Genomic DNA, 20,624 nt, shown 5'->3' on the forward strand with positions numbered 1-20,624 from the left:
CATCTAAGATAACTCTCTGGCCCACGACCTTTGTTTCAGGTATTTATAAGACTTATGCCTTACCCTCACTTGGTTCAGCTCTTTCTTTAGTCACATTCTGTGGTGGTTTGAAAGAAAATAGCCCCCACAGGCTCATAGGAAGTGGCATTGTTTGAAATGATAGGACTTGTGACCTTGGTGGAGTAAGTGTGGCCTTATTAGGGGAAACATGTCACTAGGGGAAAGTTTTGAGATTTCAAATGCTCAATCTACACCTAGTGTTGTTGTTTCCTCTTCCTTCTGCTCATCAATCCAGATGCAGAACTCCCAGGTACCACTCCAGCACCACATCTACCTGCTTGCTACCATGCTTCCTGCCAAAATAATGGACTAAACTCTGGATTTTAAAGTCCCAATTGAATTTGTTCCTTTCTAAGAGTTGCAGTGGTCATGGTGTTTCTTCACAACAATGAAATCCTAACTAAGACACTTTCTGCGTGAAATTTCTTTAATCAACTATTTGCAAGGAAAGAATTTTCCTAGATAATCCCCACTCCTTGCCTTTGATTGATTTTCTCCCTTCCCTGATTAATTTGGCCCTTCTTTCCTTCTTTCTTCCCTTCTTTCCTCCCTTCCTCCCTTCCCCTCCCTACCTTTCATTCCAAGGTCTCATGTAGCCCAGGCTGGCCCTAAACTCCTGATCCTCTTGCCTCCACTTCCAAAGTGCTTAACCCACATCTCAGCTTCCTTTCCCTACTTTCTGTTCTTAGTACTCAGCATCATCCAACACATTTTTTTCTGTCTAATTAACTGAGGCACTGAAAAATCTGGACACTATGAGTCATGTTTCCTCTTACCAAGAGATGAAGCTTATATCTCTACTTCTAGAAGTTCCAATTAGTACTATAACTTGCTTTGATCTATGGGATAGTTGCAAACAAAACACAAATAGAAAATTGAAAGGTATTTGCACACTAGGGTAGCAATCTCTAGAGAAATGAGAAAAGCCATTGTAGATTAGCCAGGCCCCACTGACCCACTAAATAACCTACCAATTAATTCACATCCCCCAAAGAAGTAGGGCTTGTGATTCTGAAGCAAGAAGATACGCTGCACTTGAGTATGTAAGTTCTAAAGAGAAGTGAGATTGTGTGTTCCCCCTGCTAGTGGGTGTTGCTGCTAGTGTGTTGCTTGAGACAGCCCTCAGCAAAGTGTGGGTATTTAAAAACATTTTCCATGAATAGAGAAGGGCCGAATGCTCTCAAAGGAGAAAACTCAAAGTAAAATCAAGGCATCACTGTTGAAGATACATCTTCGCCTCAGGGATAGAAAGTAGCCGAAAAGACTTTCAGGGCTCACTACTATCTTTAGTTTTCAGTTTTTTTTTTTCTTGAACAAAATCAATTTTTTTCTATATTAATAAAAGAGTATGGAGATGCATATGTCCACATGCAATATGTCAACTTAATAAAACAAAACTAACTCCCCAAATCCACTAAGCCTCACAGTGCTCAGCTTGCCGAAGACAGCAAGCCACGTGACTGTTGGCTTTTCCACATTATGAAGCATGCATGCTCCCCATTTTAAGTTACTCCCATTTTCTAGCAGATTGGGAATCCGCAAACCAAATCCCTGCACATTGCTTCAGCTCCATCTTGCCAAAGAAGAAAAATCTGCTGCTTTGGACTCTGTTCAACAGTTGGAGACTCGACTCTGGGCCATTGCTTTTCACATGTCAGATGTTCCCTACTGTGTCTACATCACATAAATCAGGGAATGCAAGATTCCACATGCTGTGAAGTCAGGTCTCCAACCAGGAGAGCAGAGCACCCCCTGGAGAGGGACCACAGACTTCTGTGGATTCTGCAGCAGTGGGAGTCCCTCAGCACAGTAAAGTCTTGGGGAAGCACAGTCAGGTGCTATGGAGAAGCAGCCTGACTGCTCTGCCCCTGTTTAATAATCTTTCTTTTTTGAGCTTAAACACCACTATATTTCAGAGTGGCCCAGAATTCCCAGGCTCTAATGATCCTCTAGCCACAGCCTTTCAAGTAGCGGGCACTACAAGAACAATTTTTTAAAATATAAAATTAAAATACAATGAAAGGATAACCTGTAACACACTAAATGTTTTCCTTCCCAAGAGTGAGGATTTAAAAAGCCCTGAAGTTTTTGAACAGGTTTCAGTCATGGACAGCTACATTTGAACTCACACTCCAAATCTCAGTATGGTAAGACGTCAGAAAAGCAACTTATTAGAGCAACTGAGCTCCAGGATCTTCCAAACTCCTTTTGGGGAGTGCATATCTCCTCTAAACAAGGGAATCCAGTGTTTACATATGGGCAAAGACCTAGTTATCTGTCTTCTGATTTTCTGGTTTGGGAAATATGCTGTTGTTACTTAGGACTTCCTCTAAAACAAGGATGCTTCTACTAATCCTTCCCCTGCCCCTTTTTATCAGAGACCTTATCTTATACTGTGTACAAGACTAAGAAGAAAACCATTAGGATTGGACTTGTGCATTAATCCACCAGGTTCTGCTACAACAACAGATGACCCAAGAAACTGAGCAATTGAAACCCCCAAGGTTATCTCTAGCTTGTGTCATATGCCCACTGTGCACTAGCTTCTTATGAGATGCCCCCCGCCTCAAGAACCCAGACTAATGAAGCATCTTCCAAACCTGGAGGTCTGCCAGTCACCCAGACAGATGACCATCACCAGGAGTCACTCACTGACTGTTAATGAAGGGACATGTGTCACTTTTGTTCACATATCACTTGTGCATATGTAACTCCAAAAATCCACAATTTATCACACCATGGGCAACAATGGCTTGAGCAGTCTGTTCTGTCTCCCTGACGTGTCATCTGTCCACTACAGAATACATTTCTGAAGCCATTTTAACTGCTGAGCAACCTTCTAAGTGTCACATGGCATTTGAAGATGGACCAGACCAAAACTCTGTCTTTAAAGAAATTACTGGCTAGATCAGACCTCAGGAGAACGAGGCAGGAGGACCACAAGTTCAAAATCTGCCATGGCTACAGAACTGGTTCAAAGCCAGCCTGGACTACTTAGTGAGATCCTGTCTCAAAATAAAAAATTAAAACAGTGGTGGTTTTCTTGCCTAGATGCATAAGATCCTGGGTTCATTACCCAGTACTACTGTACTACTGTTCTCATTCTCTCTCTCTCTCTCTCTCTCTCTCTCTCTCTCTCTCTCTCTCTCTCCCTCTCTTTCTTTCTCTCTCTCTCAAAGGGAAGGAAATAGTGACAAATAGAAAGAAATAAAACAGGAAAAATAAACTACATGCTTGATAAAAATGTCAAATGAAGCATGCAAGGTTTAATAACAGTTTCAATACTGGATATTTTAGCCAACAAATCATTTCAGCCATGCAAGTGGCCCTTGCAAAAAGGCAGGATCTGAGCCTGACAGTTTTCAGACACTGAAAATGGACATGGCAGTTCATTTGCAAGGAATAACAAAAGAGGGTGGGTGAGTGAAGTTCTGAATGCTGAATGACCAGGAGAGGAGAAGACAGTAGGATAGGATAAGGCTTTCAGGAGTCTGAACAAAGAATGGAAGAGTCTTTGCACTGAGATGCATCACGTCAGAGGAAGAAATTTGTTCTAGTCTTAAATCACACATCCCATGGGAAAATGCTTTCTCATCTCTCTTTCATGAAACCCAGGAAATCATGCATGTTCCCTTCTATGTGCCTGAGCCCAAGGGCCTGGTCATTTGAGGCTTGGATCCTACAGCCCTAGATAGGTCAAATGGGGAGACCCATCTCTGTTGAGAGATTGGCTTCTAGCCATGTCACTCAACCAAGAGAATGTTCTTTCTGTAATTAAAGGGAGTTAACTCCCAATGAATGTTTGTTCTATTTGTCCTGAGTTTGTTTCCTATCTCCCAGGATATTTCAGAAGCCACTCCTCATGGTCTAAGCTACAGGGCTAATTTATGTCTGTTTGTTCTGGAGTCTGCAATCCAATCCTCCCTTTCATGAAGATTTAACTTCAGAGTTCTGGCCTTCCAAAGCAACCAATCCGGCTTGGTTCTGCCCTGTGTCTATGGCCATCAGAAGATTTCACTGCTATATTCCAGGGAGCTTCAGGGCCTTCAATATGCTGGATTTGATTGTTTGTTTGTTTGTTTGTTTGTTTGTTTGTTTGCCATTGCACTGTTTCTGCACAGACAGTAGATCTACCTGTGACCTGAAACTGTTTTCTTACCATTGGCCCATTCTTTGGCTCTATGCTTTTTTTCACTATTCCAGCAGACACCAGGCATCCATGGCCATATTCAGGGCAGTTATCACAGCCAGCAGGCTGTTGGTGCTCACTGATATCCATGGAAAAGCAAGCCTGTTCCCAGGGTGAACTGGGACCTGGCTCTCGCAGTGGATACTGTCATTCTGAGTACTTCAGTGATCACACAAATAATGCTGAGAGTCAAAAATCAGAATGACCACAAGGACAATGCCAAGGTCAGACACAGTAAGAGATAAGTGCTGGCTATTTTCCAGGAAGCCAGAGTCTTAAAGTCCTATATCATCGATTTCTTAACTCCACCCTTTTATCAAACATTATGTCCAGACCAGCCTTCCTCATTGGCTGTGTTATAAACACTTTAGAAAACTTTCTCTAATGTACAGATTTATTTTGTACAAATAGCACATGTCTGTAAATATTTCAACTAACATAATGACTGTTTCTAAGGAGTGAGACACCCTGTAGCATGCTATAAAATAAAGGAATAATTAGGTAACCCCCAACCTATGAGGGAGAAACCAAGGAATTAAAACCCAGTTGCACTAAGGCGCAAATGAGAAAGGCCAATACGGATGAATTTGTTGAAAAGCTCACAGGAATTTTGCCTATATGTTGTGTTTAGTTATACTTCCAGGGCACATAAAAAGGTGATTTTGAGATGACATATTATTTTGAGAGCAAAGGTCAGGTGAGCGTTCTAAGCACAAGGACAGGATACAGAAGCAGGAGTGTGGAGGACATCTAGAAAGCCATGCTCAGTTAGGCTTTCTTAAGAGGCAGAGTAGAAAGCAAGATGGCATAGGTATTTCAAGGCAAGTGGGAGGAAATCATGAAGTGCGGAAGGCACTTGTCTTTATGTATCAGACACCAGAACTCCTAGTGACTTCGGAACAGGGCCGTACCAACAGCCATCTCAAGTTCTGCTATAGCTTTCTCATTACATTCATGGCCTCCTCCTTGGGGATTTTGTGTGTGCAACTACCTCTATATTGAGCTCATCCCCCTGCAGACAGCCTTGTGGATAGCTCCTTCTTAACATTCAGGTACCTAATTCACTGTTTCCTCCTGCACGAGCCTCTCTGGTGTCTGTTCCAAAGGTGTTCATTCTCTCTGCATCACTTCTTAATCTACTAAAGTATTTACTTTCTAACAGCGCTTACAAGTTATCTTACTTATGTCACTATGGTTTATAGTTCGCCTTCTCCCAATCTAAGATCAACTTAACCAGAACAAGCAAATGTAGCAGGGTTATGCTTACAAGAATGGTTGACAAATAGGTACCTATTAATTATCCTTACGGTTTTATAGATAGATGCTATTTATCACACACTTTTGTCCCACAAAGCATATTGTTCTTGTTGGGTATATTTTTGTCAATCTAGACATACCTGGGAAGAATGAATTTGAATTTAGAAAAAGCCTCCATCAGATTGACCTGTAGGCAAGTCTGTAGTGCATTTTCTTGTTTAATGATAGATGTAGAAGTGTCCTGCCCACCGTGGGCAGTGTAAACCCTTGACAGGTGGTCTTGAGTTGTACAAAAAGTAGGTTGATCAAGCCATAAGAAGCAGGCCAGTAAGCAGTGTTCCTCTATCGCTTCCACCTCAGCTCCTGCCTCCACATTCCTGCTGTGACTTCCCCATAAAGTATGATCTGAGAACTATAAGAAGAAATAAACTCTTTCCTTTCCTAACTAAGACACATACTATCCAGTGGTTTATCCAAAGATATTGAAAAGGGAAATACAACTATAAATAGTGTCAATTGATTGTAAATCCCGGCACTTGGGAAGTAGAGTCTGGAGGAGTAGGAGTTCAGGGTCATCCGTCTCCATAATGTTTGAGGTCAGTCTGGGATATCTGACCCGCTCTTAGAAAACAGGACAGGATGATCAATTAAATGACATTTTGGTTAGCATTCCTCATCAACTCTTCCCTTCTGCTTCAACAGATTTGTAAATGTGAATTTTGCATAAACAGAATAATATGACTATCTCATTTAGCATAGTACTTTCAAGGTTTCTGTGACAAATCTTAAGCAGTCTACAATTTTTTTCTTAGAAAGCATTGATATTTATGCTTGCTACTACTGCCATCCTCAATACATACACACACATGCTCTCTCTCTCTCTCTCTCTCTCTCTCTCACTCACACTCACACACACACATACATACACACACAGAAACAGACAGACAGACAGACACACACACACACACACACACAAACTATCATTTAGTGCAGCTAAAATAAATAGCCTCAGTGATGAGAGATAAAAGAGAGAAACTCACTGGACAGTTCAGATTAAGAAAACACCAAAAGTTACTTACAAAGCTTTGAAAATGGCTATGTAGCTCTGTCAATTCCATCCATTTTCTTAGTCATTACTCAAAAAAGAAAAAAAGGCATAACTTTTCCTTATTTTCAATTTGTCTTTCAGATAATGGCTGACAACTAAGCATGTTTTCTACGACGCCACTCCAGGCTTTCTCACTCTTTCTCTGAAGCTCTCCACCTTCCATCACACAGGCGTTTGCTGCCACATGGCTGCTGGCTGACCTCCATTGCTGAGCATCCCAGCCTAACTCAAAAGGCAGAAACTTCTTTCTCTCTCCTTTCTCTACAGATTCTCCCCCGAGGTTCCTCAGCGCGTATTCCACTACTGCAATGATTTATAGCTTGCCCTCTGTTTATTCCCAAACTCTAATAAAAATTGTCTTTGAGCTTCCCCTGAGTCCATTTTAAAATTCTTTTATTATCAAGACTAAACCTAAAAAGGGAGGCCTTCATTTGTCAGTAATGCAGGGTGTCCAAAGCTGGGGTATCTAAACCTTCCAGTTAACACCAGCAGAAGCAAGCACTACCCTTCTAATGTTGAGTTATGGATATTTGATTACAATGTTAAAGGTTCTGGGATTATCTCCCCTCCCTGCACTCTATCCTAACTTTTGTGCATGACCAAGCTTTATTTTGGTTGAGAAATTTCAATTAGAGAAAACAAGACACAAGCCTGGGAACATCAATATGGAGAGAATGGAATATTTTCACAGCTGTAACAGTGTCTTAGTATAGAAAAAATCAAATCTTTTCTCTATGAATATTATTACAAGAGAATCAGCCCTACCAGTAAGTTTTTCGTCAAAGAGCTTTGAAACCATCAGTTTCAAAGCTCTCTCACCCCTAACACACACACACCCACACACACACACAGAGAGAGAGAGAGAGAGAGAGAGAGAGAGAGAGAGAGAGAGAGAGAGAGAGAAAGGGATGGAGAGAGAAGAGACAGAGACAAAGGCAGACAGACAGACAGACAGACAGACAGAGGGAGACTTAGAGGGAGGCTTACTGGAATGCCAGGAAAACCATCAAGAAAAAGCCTGCTTTTAATACATCTGATTTCAATGCTGGCATGGTATCCAAAATGTAATTTTCCCAAGAGAGAATTAACCACTCAGATAATGCACAGAAAATTACACTAGGAACTTAATGCTTTCTTTGTAACTCTAACTCTAAATTAACATACAGATTAACATACAAATGCAAACAAGATTAACCTATTGTATAGAGCAATCTTAAAATGCTATATGCTACTGATCTTTTTTTTTGTCTCTAAGCACGAAGATTGAGGATTGAATGTTCATATCAGTGTGTGACATTCCTTCCTCACACCTTGTTTTGATGTCTCACATTACCCATTTGACATGAAAAAAATGGTTCTATATTATAAAAAGTACACTCTATAAATAAACCTAAAATCCATATCCTACAGGCAGTAAAACTTAGGACAAGAATATATAAAGCAACATGTTCAGAACTCTGCTTCACTGTGCTACTATATGTATGTGTGTGTGTGTGTGTGTGTGTGTGTGTGTGTGTGTGTGTGTGTATATATGTATATGTATGTATGTATATGGGCAGGCTATGTGACATGTGAATAAATTATAATTATTTATCACAATTCAGAGATGGAAAGCAGGCTATGTTACTACCTAAGCTATAGTAAAATATATATGACAAAGTACTTTAAAGAAAGTGTGGTAAAAAACACCTTATCTGTAATCCCTACATGGGAGCCAGACACAGGAGGATCTCTATGAGTTTGAGTCAGTCTAGACTCCACACAGAGAAATAGGGAATTCTGGACTCCATTATAAGACCAGTATCTCAAAGCCAAATAGGTACTGCCTCCAAATTGAACTCATCCTTTCTGAAGGAAAAAATGTGAGTCATAAGATCCAGGAAACTAACAAAACTCACAAGGCTCAGCAAACTCAGTTACAAGATTCACAAAACCCTTCTCCAAGCAGTAATCTATCAGAGAGAGGACTCTTCAGTGGGCCTGTCTGCAAGTTGTAGAGGGTGCTCCCGACGTACAGTTTTTCTTGAGTGGTCACCCATGTTCAGATGGGGTTTTTTGGTGATGTACTTGCCTTTGAGTCATCCACACTTCTGCAAATACCCACCCTGCACTCATGCTGCTATAAGTAGTAACCCCAATAAACACACTAGTCCAATAAAAGACATTGAAATAGAAAAAGTGTCTTTGGGTTGTCATGTTTGCTCTACCTGGGATGAAGAGACATTTGTTCCTGGCTCCTCAGGAAAAGTCATAACACCAAAAAGAAAAAAAAAATCAACTTTAAGTATTATCTCTGGTCTTACATGGTTCCTTCTATATTCAGTGCTCAATGCAAACTTCAGTTTTTAAGTCAAATAAAGAGAAAAAACCCACACACATGGGAGTTAAAAAGCAATCACCTATGTGTCTGTCTTTATCCCTTAAGTTGGTACAGACCTGCAGTGCAAATAATAACACACAGTAGCAGAAAGCAGAGATAATGTCTACATTTATCTAAGAATAATTGAAATGTGCGGCTAACTCCACATTTATCAGCTCGGTGGGTCTACCAACCCAAATCACTTCAATCCCCATCTATCCCACACTAATAACCCTTCCCAGTCTCTCAGCCTCAGCTTATGGACCTCCTTCCAAGCCACGGCTCTCAGCTGCTCCATCTCACCTGTGCCACACCTTGGACCTTATTATCAAACAGAACTGTAACAAGGAGAAGCTTATGAAAACCCTCTGGGATGGAACATATGCATATAGTGGCCCGTGTTTATAATCCCTTCACTAGAGAAGCAGAAGCAGGAGGATTACTCCAAGCTCCAGGCCAGCCATGATAGATAGAGACCCTCTTTCAAATAAACAACAGCAACAAAATCCCTTGGGAATGTCTCTAATCATTACTTATTGATTAGAGTCCTATGCCCACCCTGTTCCTGGGTCCCCACCAGTTACCTTTCCACATAGATACTGTTCAGTCATTCCAAAACAGTATTTTTGTGTTCCAGGACTAGATCCCTAGTTCCCACGGAGTCTCTTTTTTGCTTTCCCTCTAACCTGGCAAATTCCACTCCTCTGATATGAAGGGCAAAATGATACAAAACCAATCAATGATTCATTTCTTTTACTGGTTTGTTTAATCGATACCTACTGAGCTCTAAGTACGAGCAACAAATAACCATGTTGCTATTTGGAAATTTGTTTTAAAGTGGTCTATCTTATTTTATGAATTTTCTAAAAATATTCCAAACACTGGAGCATACGGACATCACTTCCACAGTCCTCATTGCTTTGTATGCACCCTTTGCTATCAGGACCACTCTAAGCATCACTTTGTTTTCATTACAACATGAGCACCTCTGGTTCATCATTCCTGTGAGAATTAAGAGGCACCAACACCTCTTTCTTAAATGTATCCTTCTGCCTGAGCTCTTTGTACCTCCATTCTAACATAGTCACTCTACTATGCTTTGTGTAGTTCTCTTTCCCGGGACATAAATGTAAATGAAGCACTGAACTGTATCCAAAGAGCTCACTGTCTAGTAGGAAAATGAAGAAGTAAATGTGTGTGTGTGTGTGTGTGTGTGTGTGTGTGTGTGTTTGTGTGTGTGTGTGTGCGCACGCCACACGTGCCACACATGCATAATCTTTTTTTCTAATCTCAAACATGTTTGAAAGTGACAGCATCTATGAAAAGAAATTAATAAACTGAAGTGAGTTAATGAAGGTTAAGACAACTTAAAAAAAAAGATTAAGTGGCATTTCTTATTGATTAATCATGCAACCTGTGTCGCTTCTATTTTCCTTAATCCTTACAGCAATCCTGTGAGGAGGAAATATCTCCCTTCACACAAGAAGAAACTGAGGCAGAGAAAGCTTAAGATGATCACCTAGGGACGTCCAGCTTGGAGGTAATAGCATTACGGTGCAAAGATCTGTGATCCTAGATCTATGTCTTAACTACAGTATGTTGGTGAGAAAAAGATGGAGAGAGAGGACAGACTGATAGAAAACTCAGCAGAAGCAGAAGTGCATGTAATAGCTTTGCCCTTGCTCTGCATGGGCTCACAACCCAACTCCATCCCAATGTGAAATAGAACACTGGCTAAGAACCTTACTGGTTTCTATCCTGCTGGATTCTCCCATAGCACATCTCACTGCTGTGGGCCCGGTGGACACACTCTTTCTTTCAGGACCTCTGAGAAAGCACCTTCTTGCAATGGCTTCCCTCTGCCCATTGCCTTCCTCCTTTGCTTCCTAAATGAGGGCACTCCTCCACCTTTCTTTACAGTCCCCCCTTCTCTAGCCATGTGTCCCCCCTCAGCAATTCATGTTCACAGTGTACTTCCTACCAACTTCCACAGTTCATGTGGAGGTGGACGAAGGGTAAAATCTACCTGAAGAGATCTTTTCATCTTTCCTAGGCTAAATACTCTCTCCCCTACCCATAGGAAATTCCATTGCGCCTACCCTTTCATATAATGCTGATGCTCTCAATTGTGTGTAGACTCTGAAGGGAGTGAGGAAGCAAGCCATTGAAAAACAGAGTAGAAGAATAGGTATCACAAATGAGAAGAAAGAGGAAATGGAATGCATAAGTCAAAAAGAACAGAGTTATAGATGACAAAACACTTAGGGATTTCATGAACCATGGGAACACTAAAGGAAAAATATACAGTACTTATTATTTATTGAAAACTTCCAGCCAAAAGACTAGATTTTAAGTACTCCTGTTAAAAGATAAATAGGCTGAAGAGATGACTCAGAGGGTAATAGTATGTATGGCTCTTGCGGATAGCCCAAGTTCAGTTCCCAGCACCTATGTTGGGCAGCTGTCAATGGATCTGTAACTTCAGCTCTAGATGAATTTGACACTTCTGCCTACTGCAGGCCGGCACACCCACACAGGCACAAAAAAGACACATTTTTCAATTTAAAATGTAAAAACACAAAATTTTAAAAATAAAATATTTTTAATAAATAAATTATAGGGGGAGAGATGTGAAAAATGACAGATTTACTTGCTTTTCACTATGTGTGAATATATATGTATATATATTCACAACATATATGAATATATATATTCACATAACAAAACATGATACTGTACACACTAAAACCTATGCTCCCATGGATTGTTCAGATGGTACAAATGACTCCACATTCTTCAGGTCCTAAGGCTATAATTGCAGCTGTCCTGACATTCATTCTCCCTCAAACCATACTTCTACTTAGTCACCAAAATCTACTGAATATACTTCCTCAGGAATGTCCAAATCTTTCCAATTTTACTATCAGTAATAACTTTTATCTGTATCTGCTTCCTCCAGTTCATCATGAATACTCCCCAGGCATGACTGGACCATACTAAGTGTGCAGGTCTCCACTGCTGCACTGAATGCTGTTGGAAGTAAAACTCCCTAGTCCTAGAAAACATCTCACAATCTGTAGACCTGAGGAGAGGCACATGTTTGTTGAAGCAACATGTGCTGTATTCTTGCCTCATAGAACTTAGTATAACTAATCCTAGTATACATAGTAAACACAGGATAATCCTTCCTGGTAATGTTGGAGCTAGCCTAAGCGTTGTGGCCTTATGTAATATCAGTAGTGGGGTCATTCCCTGTCCCACATCTGTTTTCTCTTATTCTCATAATAGAATTTCATTTTCCTTTAGGGAACTGGCCCTCCCCAAATGTTGGACTGCCAGCAGAGATCAACAGACATTTCACTTGGTTCAAAGCTAGACACATGAGCCACTATCCCCTTGGACAAATGACAGGCCCAAATGTGGCTTACATGACGCCATTCAATGATCAGAACACACTACCTTTCTTTTGTGGGTTTAATGCCACTTGTGGGTAAAAGAATTACCAAGACTCACATGACCTTTGAGGCTTTGTGTAAAACATTTGCCTGAGATTGAAGCTAACATAGGGAAATGGAGAGTCACAGATGTTAGCATCACCTCTGGCTTTTGAGTTAGACAAGCCCACAATCAGTCTTTTAAACAAAACAAAACAGTTTGGCTATAGAGGTTCAGCAGAATTCACAATTCTTCACATGAAGAAGGCACATGAACGCTTGCAAATTTACTAGGAGGCACACGTACATGCCAATGTGCCTCAAGTAAACAAACCTCTACCTGGATTGTGAACACTAACTCAGATTAAACTCATTAATATTTCTGTAATAAAACAAAAAGTGTTGCAATTAATGGAAGTTAGTTTAGCTCAAGATAGGTTCTTCTATTTAAAAAAAAATACTAGTATAAACAACATAAATTCTATTAAAAGAAGAAGAAGAAGAAGAAGAGGAGGAGGAGGAGGAGGAGGAGGAGGAGGAGGAGGAGGAGGAGGAGGAGGAAGTCACGTGCTGTTTTCAGAACTGTGCAATGAGTCAGGTAGAACTGTTCAACTGATAAATTCCCTGTGTCCTCATCTGCTTGCCATGGTGTATTCAAGTGATATAAGTTGGGTTCTGAACATCTGTAACCGAGATGGTTCCCTCTGTTTACTTTATAGGCCTTCAATTATTTCCCCACTCTTATTTAATTCACAGTGGGGTTAAATTAAGAAGCTGGAATTTTGATTTTGCAGCCCCTACTCTCTATGTAATTGGTAAACACCAGGTCTGTCCAACCAGGAGAGTTAGCTGCTGATCAGTTTTTGTTTTTTTGTTTTTTTTTTTTTAAGTATAAACCATATCAGTTCTGTACAAAATATAGCCTGTTGTTTTGAGCTTCAAGCTCAAAACTTTACTGGTTTTAGCGATCCCCCTAAATGGGCTGGACAGTGGTGCCCTATTTTATAAATAAGGAACAGAGGGTCAGGTTAGTTCGAAAAAGAAAACACACACACACACACACACACACACTCCTACTCTTGATTTCTTCCTATTCTCATTTTTCTCCCAGGACTCACTCAAATCAACACCCTTATTGATATTAATTGCTCTCTTTGGTGCTCTCAGATGTACAGATGTGAACTATAGTAACTAATGAGAACACTACACAAGTAATTTCACTCTTAACTGTGTGCAACATTTATTTTTATACAAGCAAAAAGAGACAAATACATAAACATCACTGCATGTGTGCATCTTCTAGCATGCATGGATGTCTGCAGGCATTCGTTTTTATCACACATGAAGCCAAAGTCACTGAACCAACCTGAATGAGCTGAGTAATGTGGTTGCAAGGCAAAAGGATACCTGGAGATGATTCTGCTTGGGGAGAGTCCAGGCTCTACTCCACAGAACTTGAACCAATAATACAAATACCCCTCCCATCCCAAGGGGTGTTTCTGGGTCAGGACTCCCTTTCTCTGGACATTTTCCCGGCAGCATACTATGCTGCTCTTCTGGCTGACCTTTCAAGCTAAAACCTCTGGATACAAGCCCATGAAAGACTGTGATAAGAGAAATTCAACGGCTTTGAGGCTCACAAAAGAAAGAAGAAGGAGGAGGAAGAGGAGAGGAGGGGGAGGGGGAGGGGGAGGAGGAAGAGGAGGAGGAGGAGGAGGAAGAGGAGGAGGAGGAAGAGGAGGAGGAGGAGGAGGAGGAGGAGGAGGAGGAGGAGAAGAAGAAGAAGAAGAAGAAGAAGAAGAAGAAGAAGAAGAAGAAGAAGAAGAAGAAGAAGAAGAAGAAGAAGAAGAAGAAAGCTCTTCAAAAGTTTAAACAGAACCCCAAAGGACTCCTCTATGCCCTTTGTCTATAAGGTTAATACAGCAGACCCCTCCCCACACACACACTCCATCGTCATCAAGCTATGGCCTTTGATAACTCTGTCCAGTCAAGGTTTCCCTTCTCTGGTTCAGTCTCATCACAAGAAACAGACATGAAAAAGCAGCTGGCCAAGGCAGGGCTAAGGTTCTTGAGTGTGAAGAGCTGTCCTATGCAAGGCCAGATGTATCACCTAGGGACCAAAGTGAGACTAACCATCCATTTACTCTCCTATTTACAAAATGCCTACAGATTTATTAGGAGAACACAGTCCACTCGAGTACAGCTCATCAGGCTAGCCACATCCTGTATTTCTATGCTATCCATGAATACCCAGAACTCCCTCTTCAACATTCATCAGTACTTAAGAATCCTATCATTCACAGGTCAAAATGAATCAGGAAATCAGGCTGCTTCATGACAGCTTTGAGCAAGGTTCTTGCTGCTCAAGGTAATTTTCTGCTTACCTGAGAAGTCATCTGACTTCACCTGTATAAATAACACTCACTTTTAACATTTAAATTCAAGTAAGATTTAACATAATGTGCTAAGGTAAAAGTCTTTATTATGTAATTATTCTTCAGACATTTTCAGTTTTAGAGGGTGTGTCATGGGGTGAGCCCAGGCCGGGTTCAAATTCATTATATAGCTCAGGATGACCTTGAACTTCCAATCAGTGCACTACTGTACCCAGTTTATGTGGTACTAGAAACTGACCTCAGCTCTTTGTATAATAATACCAACTAAGCTACATCCCTGGCCCTTGTTTTTACATATCATCCTTTCCTTCCTTTCATCTTGAGTAAACTTAGCCTATATTTAAGGTTACAAGAAAGATAACTAAGAGAAAGTGGTACTGCCCAGGGAAATCAGCTCTCATCTTTTAAGTTCAACATAAAACTGTTTTTAAACTGTCTTAAATGGTTAGCTGAAATAGAAAATCATTCTCCCTGTGTAGAAAACTCACCTAACTTAGCCATAAAAAAATTCACTTTCCTGATACCTACATTTTGTATCTTCCATTTTAAAAATGTCCTTCTTTCGGCATATCTAAATATCATTTAGGTCTTACTTATTTCAACATTCCTCCTCTGGTTTGAATTCAACAAACCCATGTGCTGAGCTGAGCAGTGCATAGTTAACTCACTCTATTATCTCAAGATCTAGCACTATAGAGATGAAGGCACAAGGGTGCCATTAAATTCAGTGACTCTCACTAGACAGCCTCACTAGTGGCCTGTGCAGTCTCCACACCCACATGTTCTCTGGGGCAGCCTTGTGTAAAGCAAATCCCCAGGACGGCTTCCATTTGGCTTTATCCTTGTGGAGACTTGCTCAAGATGTGCCATGGCTGCTGGTAAGTAAAACTATTATTGGTAATCTCATTCTTGGAATCAGTGATGGTAGACAATTCACAGAAGGATAAATACAGCAAGTACCCATTGCAGACCAACTCTTCACAAGAGACCTCCCTGGATGCAAATAACCAGAGATTAATTCCTCCCTATACAGATTTAGTCTACCTACAATTGATATACTATATATCCAATCTTACTGTTAGCCCAAAGACTCTGAGAATAAAGGCTTCTCTCTCAACCAATCAGGCCACAGCCATGCATGTCCCCCACTCTTAGGCATTCCAATAGGGCAGCGGCTCTCAACCTTCCTAATTCTGTGACCCTTTAATACAGTTCTTCATATTGTGATGATCCCTAACCATAACATTATTTTCATTGCTACTTCATAAATATAACTTTGTTACTGTATCATAATGTAAATATCTGATACTTCTGATGGTTGTGACTGACCCCTGTAAAGGAGTGGCTGGACTCCCCCAAAAGGGGTTGTGACCCACAAGCTGCAGGCCATTGTAATAGCAGCATTTCTAGACACTCCACGGGTTCCTAGTCGGAGCTCAGCTTGTCAACTGCAAGCATCATCATACAGCTGACATAGCAAACAAAACCTGATATATGCTGATAAATTAGCATCTGCTAAGTATGGTTAGGGCTAGGCATCACTTCAGAATTTTAAAGTGTAGACCATTCATAAAATGGAAACATGTAATGAAAACCAAGAAAGCATAATGCTATCTCCATAACCACAAGCAAGACAATCCTGATAATGGAGTCCTTTGTGCTTGTGTGTCTGTTTGCTTCTCCCAGTACTCTGAATGTCCTATCTTCCCTGAACAGGAAAAAGAACCTCCTAGGCTTTTCTGCAGAAACCTTACCTTTAAATGCTAACGTGCTACACAAAACACTGTAATGGTATTCTTTCAAAGAAGACAGTCAACATTGTAGCTTTAGTATGGTGAAAATTCACTAACTTACTCACCTAGCCTATCATAGTGAAGACACACACACACACACACACACACACACACACACACACACACACACATATATATATATATATATATATATATATATATATATATATATATATATATATCTTGTAACAACTTGTGACACAGGTGACAACACCCCAATCCTCCGCACAACTGGGTAAAATGTGGAAACATTCCAGAGACATTTGCACATTATTTACTGCCCTAAGCTGAAGCACATCTGGTTTATTGCTGGGAAGAAAGAATAACAAAAGGATGTCTAAAGTGTTAAAAGGTCAGCGCAATAAAGGATGAATAAGATAAGAAATACTTTCTGCCCTTACAGTGCCGGGATCTTACACACAGGAACTCAATTTACCACGCCTAAGTCTCAATCAAAGCTCATGCCCCTTTGATCTGCAGGGAAATGTTTCGCACTGTACAATAGCAGATCTTCTTACACTAGCGATTGCATCAATTCAGTGGTCTTCTCTATCTACTGGGAGGGCTGTATTTCCACAGTGGGGTTGTAAAAACCTACATTAAATAGTATTTCATGTTATGTATATATAAACTTTCTTAGTATTGCTAACATGAAAAGCTGTGGACCGTCACTAAAAAGGCTTTTGTAAAGAGTCAGTGGAGGTTATAGACATGTTTGCTTGTTTAACGTGAATGAGAGAGCAGTTCTCCCCTCTCACTAGAGGCTGTGGGATTCTGCAATCTAAGTTCTATTCTGAGTCCAGGAGGACAGGAGTCTACAAGTTAAGAAACATCCTAGAATCAACAAGTCCAGGTCCTTCTAAACTAAATATTGGTGAACCATGAGCAGATATTTGCTTCCAGTGTACTGAGATACCCAATCAGAATTCAGGGGGATGGGGATTTTACTCGTTCCTTCTGTACATTGGGTAGAAGGATTCTCTAATCCACAAGATGGACAGAAGAACCAGCTTGAACCAGAATCTTAGGTCCCCATTATGGCTTTGTATGTAGGGATCAGCCTCCTGTCCCAAACTCCTAATCTCTTGTTTGTCAAATATGCACCAACATTGTTTCAGAAATTAAGAAATAAGTGTTATTTTGAGAACTTAGCCTTCCTAACACAGCTGACAGAGAAGATGCTTAATGTTGGCTGAATTGAAAATGTCTCCTGAAAGATCAGAGATGTGCTCTTTTCCCCTTGACACCGCGGAGGTATATTCAGTGCTCAACTATAAAAAGACTCCGTGTAGCTTTCACAGAAGAGGCCAACAGAACTCCAGGAAGCAATTCTGCAGGTGACAGGCACTGGCACTCTGGCAACAAAATCTGGCTGAGTGCCCTAAAATCTTGAGGGGACCAAGGGAAAGGGTGGGGAATAGGACATAAACCATGCCCCTTGTCCTGGTCTCAGTCTTCCACCGAACTGGCTTCTCTGGAGTACATCCTACCTACAGGAGGAAGGGTAAAGAGCAAGACCTCGCCCGCCCTCTTGTCCTCTGAACCCTCACAGCTGCTCTCCAGCTTATTTCTAGAAGCAGGCACCCCTCCTGACCGCTTCCCCCCAGTGGCTGGAGCGAGGGCTGCCCAACCATCCCGCCGTCCTAGGTGTGGAGTTCTAAGGAAACCGTCCTCAGAAACCATCTGTGCCCTCTTGCTTAAGCAGCACTAATGGGCACCTGAAGTACCATGTGAAAGCCCCCAAACGCCCCTATGGCCCTCCCACCTTGGCTTTACACTCAACTCTAGTAGCCTCAGAGTCGCGGCAGGGCTCCCTCCTTGGATCAGTCTCAAAGAAGTTGTGAGGTCCTTAGAAGGGGCATTTGACGGAGCCCTCTCCAGTCCCCTTTCTGGTAGGGACATGGGGGGAAAGGACGAACTCCAGGCCATTTAGGCCAGAATACAAATCGGCGGTGCTACCAAGGGTCCCATAAAAATGTATTGGCATTTCCCTCAGTATGGCAGGAAAACCCATCAAAGGCACCTCATCCAAACATTCCTGCCACACACCACAACAGGGTACCCCAGGTTCCACGCCAGAAGAAGATTCCCAAGTTCCCGGAGCGGAACACTCCAGCCGCTTTCAATGTCTCCCAGGTCCCTCCCCATCCAGCTCCGGGGGCCCCGCATTTGGATCCTGGCCAAGAGAAGCAGCAGCCAGGACCCCCCTAAATCTGCGCGTCCCTCCCAGTGTCCCGCCCCCTTCCTCTCTCCCCACCACCACCTCCCGTCCAGACGCGGCACTCCAAGCTCTCCAGAGCCCAACAGTTCTGTGGCCCAAGAGGTTAATCCAGGCTTTTCTCTCCCAGTTAGAACCAGGAGCGTTCTCACTCCTTGGCCTCCCAAAGGTCTCAACCTTCCCTGCCACAGCCACCAGCAGGGCTATTTCCTCAAGCTAAATAGCGCTTCTGGACTCTTCAGGTCCAAAGGTCCAGGCGAGTCTAAGCCTGTCCAAGGGCACTCCATATTTTCCACAGACACTACCTGTCCCTCATTGCTTGTAAAAACAAATTAAACAGGGATCCCAGCAACTTCGGGGCATGTGTGTGACTGTGCAAGGAGCGCGCTGGCTAGAGCATCGCCCTAGAGTTCGGGCCCGCAGCTGCAGAAGCACATCTGGAAAAGGGGGAGGGGTCGAAGCGAAGGGGATGAGAAGTCCCCCAAACGACAAGCTTCTGGGTGCAGAGCCTGTGCCACCCGGGGGTTGGTTACCTGTCCTACGTTGATGAATCCGTACTTGCTGGCTATGCGATCTGCCTCCGCGAAGCCGCCGGCGATCTTCACTGCCCAGTGGTTGGTGTAGACGCGCGTCCGGCACACTGGGAGCAGACAACCGGCGAGCAGTGCCAGCACGCAGAGCAGGTCCCGCAGTCCCGGGCGGCAGCAGCGGCTCCCCCAGCCCCAGTCCATGGTCCCGGCGCTTCGCTGCTTTCGCCCGGCCGCTGGCTCGCGCGCTAAGCGGCGCGCACAACTAACTTCTCCGGCCTGGGCCGGCCGGGCGCGCAGCCGGGAGCGGTCGGTAGGAGGCGGAGAGCCCGGGAGCGGAGCAGAGCAGCGAGCCCCTCTCGGGCTCTTAGACCATCCCTGGGGCAGCGGGGACCGGGGTGACGGGCTCTGGGCCGGCGGGGCGGTGAGCGATCGCTCTCCGGCTTGCACAGGAGGCGGCGGAGTGGGACTGGCGCCTCCGCCGCGGGCTCTCCCGGCTCCGCTCGTGGACTCTTCGTTTGCCTCTTGCTCCCCTTCGGCCCCCGAGCTCCGTGGAGACGACCGGCCGGAGCGCAGGCAGCGGCCGGGCGCCCCCTCTGCTGAACCCGGCTCCCAGCGCTCGCTCGCTCGCCCGCTAGCTGCGCTCCCTCCGGCTCCGAGCAGCGCGCGGGGACTGTGAGTGGCGACGGCAGCGGCGCCCGCTCCGCATAAATGACTCCCCCGCCCCCCCCCCCCCCCGCACCCCTCCTTTCCCACATCTCCCTCCTCCTCTACTCCTCCGCCCTCACGAGCGGGGCCTCAGCCAGGAGCCACCCAGGTCCTAGCGCCTCCCGGTTCTCCCTGCTGTAACCTCCAGGGTCGGGGCAGTGAAGGCCAGTCTCCCCAAAGGGCTGAAAGGAGAGTGCCTCCCGGATCTTGATTTCTATCCTTTTTATTCCGCCAGGCTGGATTTGAATTAATTTTCCGTTACCCTGGAAAGCCCAAGATTTACACGCTAATGAGAGGGAAGTATGGCAAAGATTCGTTCATCCCTGCTCTAACTGGTCCTGGGCTAACAACATTTTAAGGTCACCCGTGTCTCAATTGCCAAACAAATAACTCGAGATTTTTCACTTCGCTAATTCTTTATGCTTTTCAGCAACTGTTTGTCTTGCGCATTCTGCTCCCCGAGAAGCTGCCACACCGGACAGTTAAGTCTCATCCACTCTTACAAAAGCCAAAGCCAAAAGTCTGTCGCCTGCTGACTTGGGAGATCAGTCTTTCTGATACTCTGCAGCAACATC

At 43.2% G+C, this 20,624-nt stretch overlaps 1 protein-coding gene and 1 non-coding gene across 4 annotated transcripts in view; one reads left to right on the plus strand and one right to left on the minus strand.

Annotated features, from left to right (window-relative positions):
• Positions 1 to 20,037, minus strand: part of Pcsk5 (proprotein convertase subtilisin/kexin type 5) — a 411,165-nt gene extending 391,128 nt beyond the window's left edge. For 2 of the 3 annotated variants that reach the window (XM_076918285.1, XM_034512925.2), the window contains exon 1: positions 19,348 to 20,037. In XM_076918285.1, the coding sequence (XP_076774400.1) occupies positions 19,348 to 19,545 (198 nt within the window). In that variant the 5' untranslated portion in view covers positions 19,546 to 20,037. The remainder of the gene's footprint in view (positions 1 to 19,347) is intronic. The other variant, XM_034512945.2, reaches the window with a different exon arrangement.
• On the plus strand, positions 7,849 to 7,957 carry LOC117701981 (small nucleolar RNA U13). Its single transcript, XR_004605910.1, has one exon. It is a non-coding gene; the product is annotated as a small nucleolar RNA U13 (small nucleolar RNA).
• Positions 20,038 to 20,624: the final 587 nt, after the last annotated feature.

Source organism: Arvicanthis niloticus, chromosome 1 (genome assembly GCF_011762505.2).
Source record: "Arvicanthis niloticus isolate mArvNil1 chromosome 1, mArvNil1.pat.X, whole genome shotgun sequence".
In the NCBI taxonomy this organism is placed as follows: domain Eukaryota; kingdom Metazoa; phylum Chordata; class Mammalia; order Rodentia; family Muridae; genus Arvicanthis; species Arvicanthis niloticus.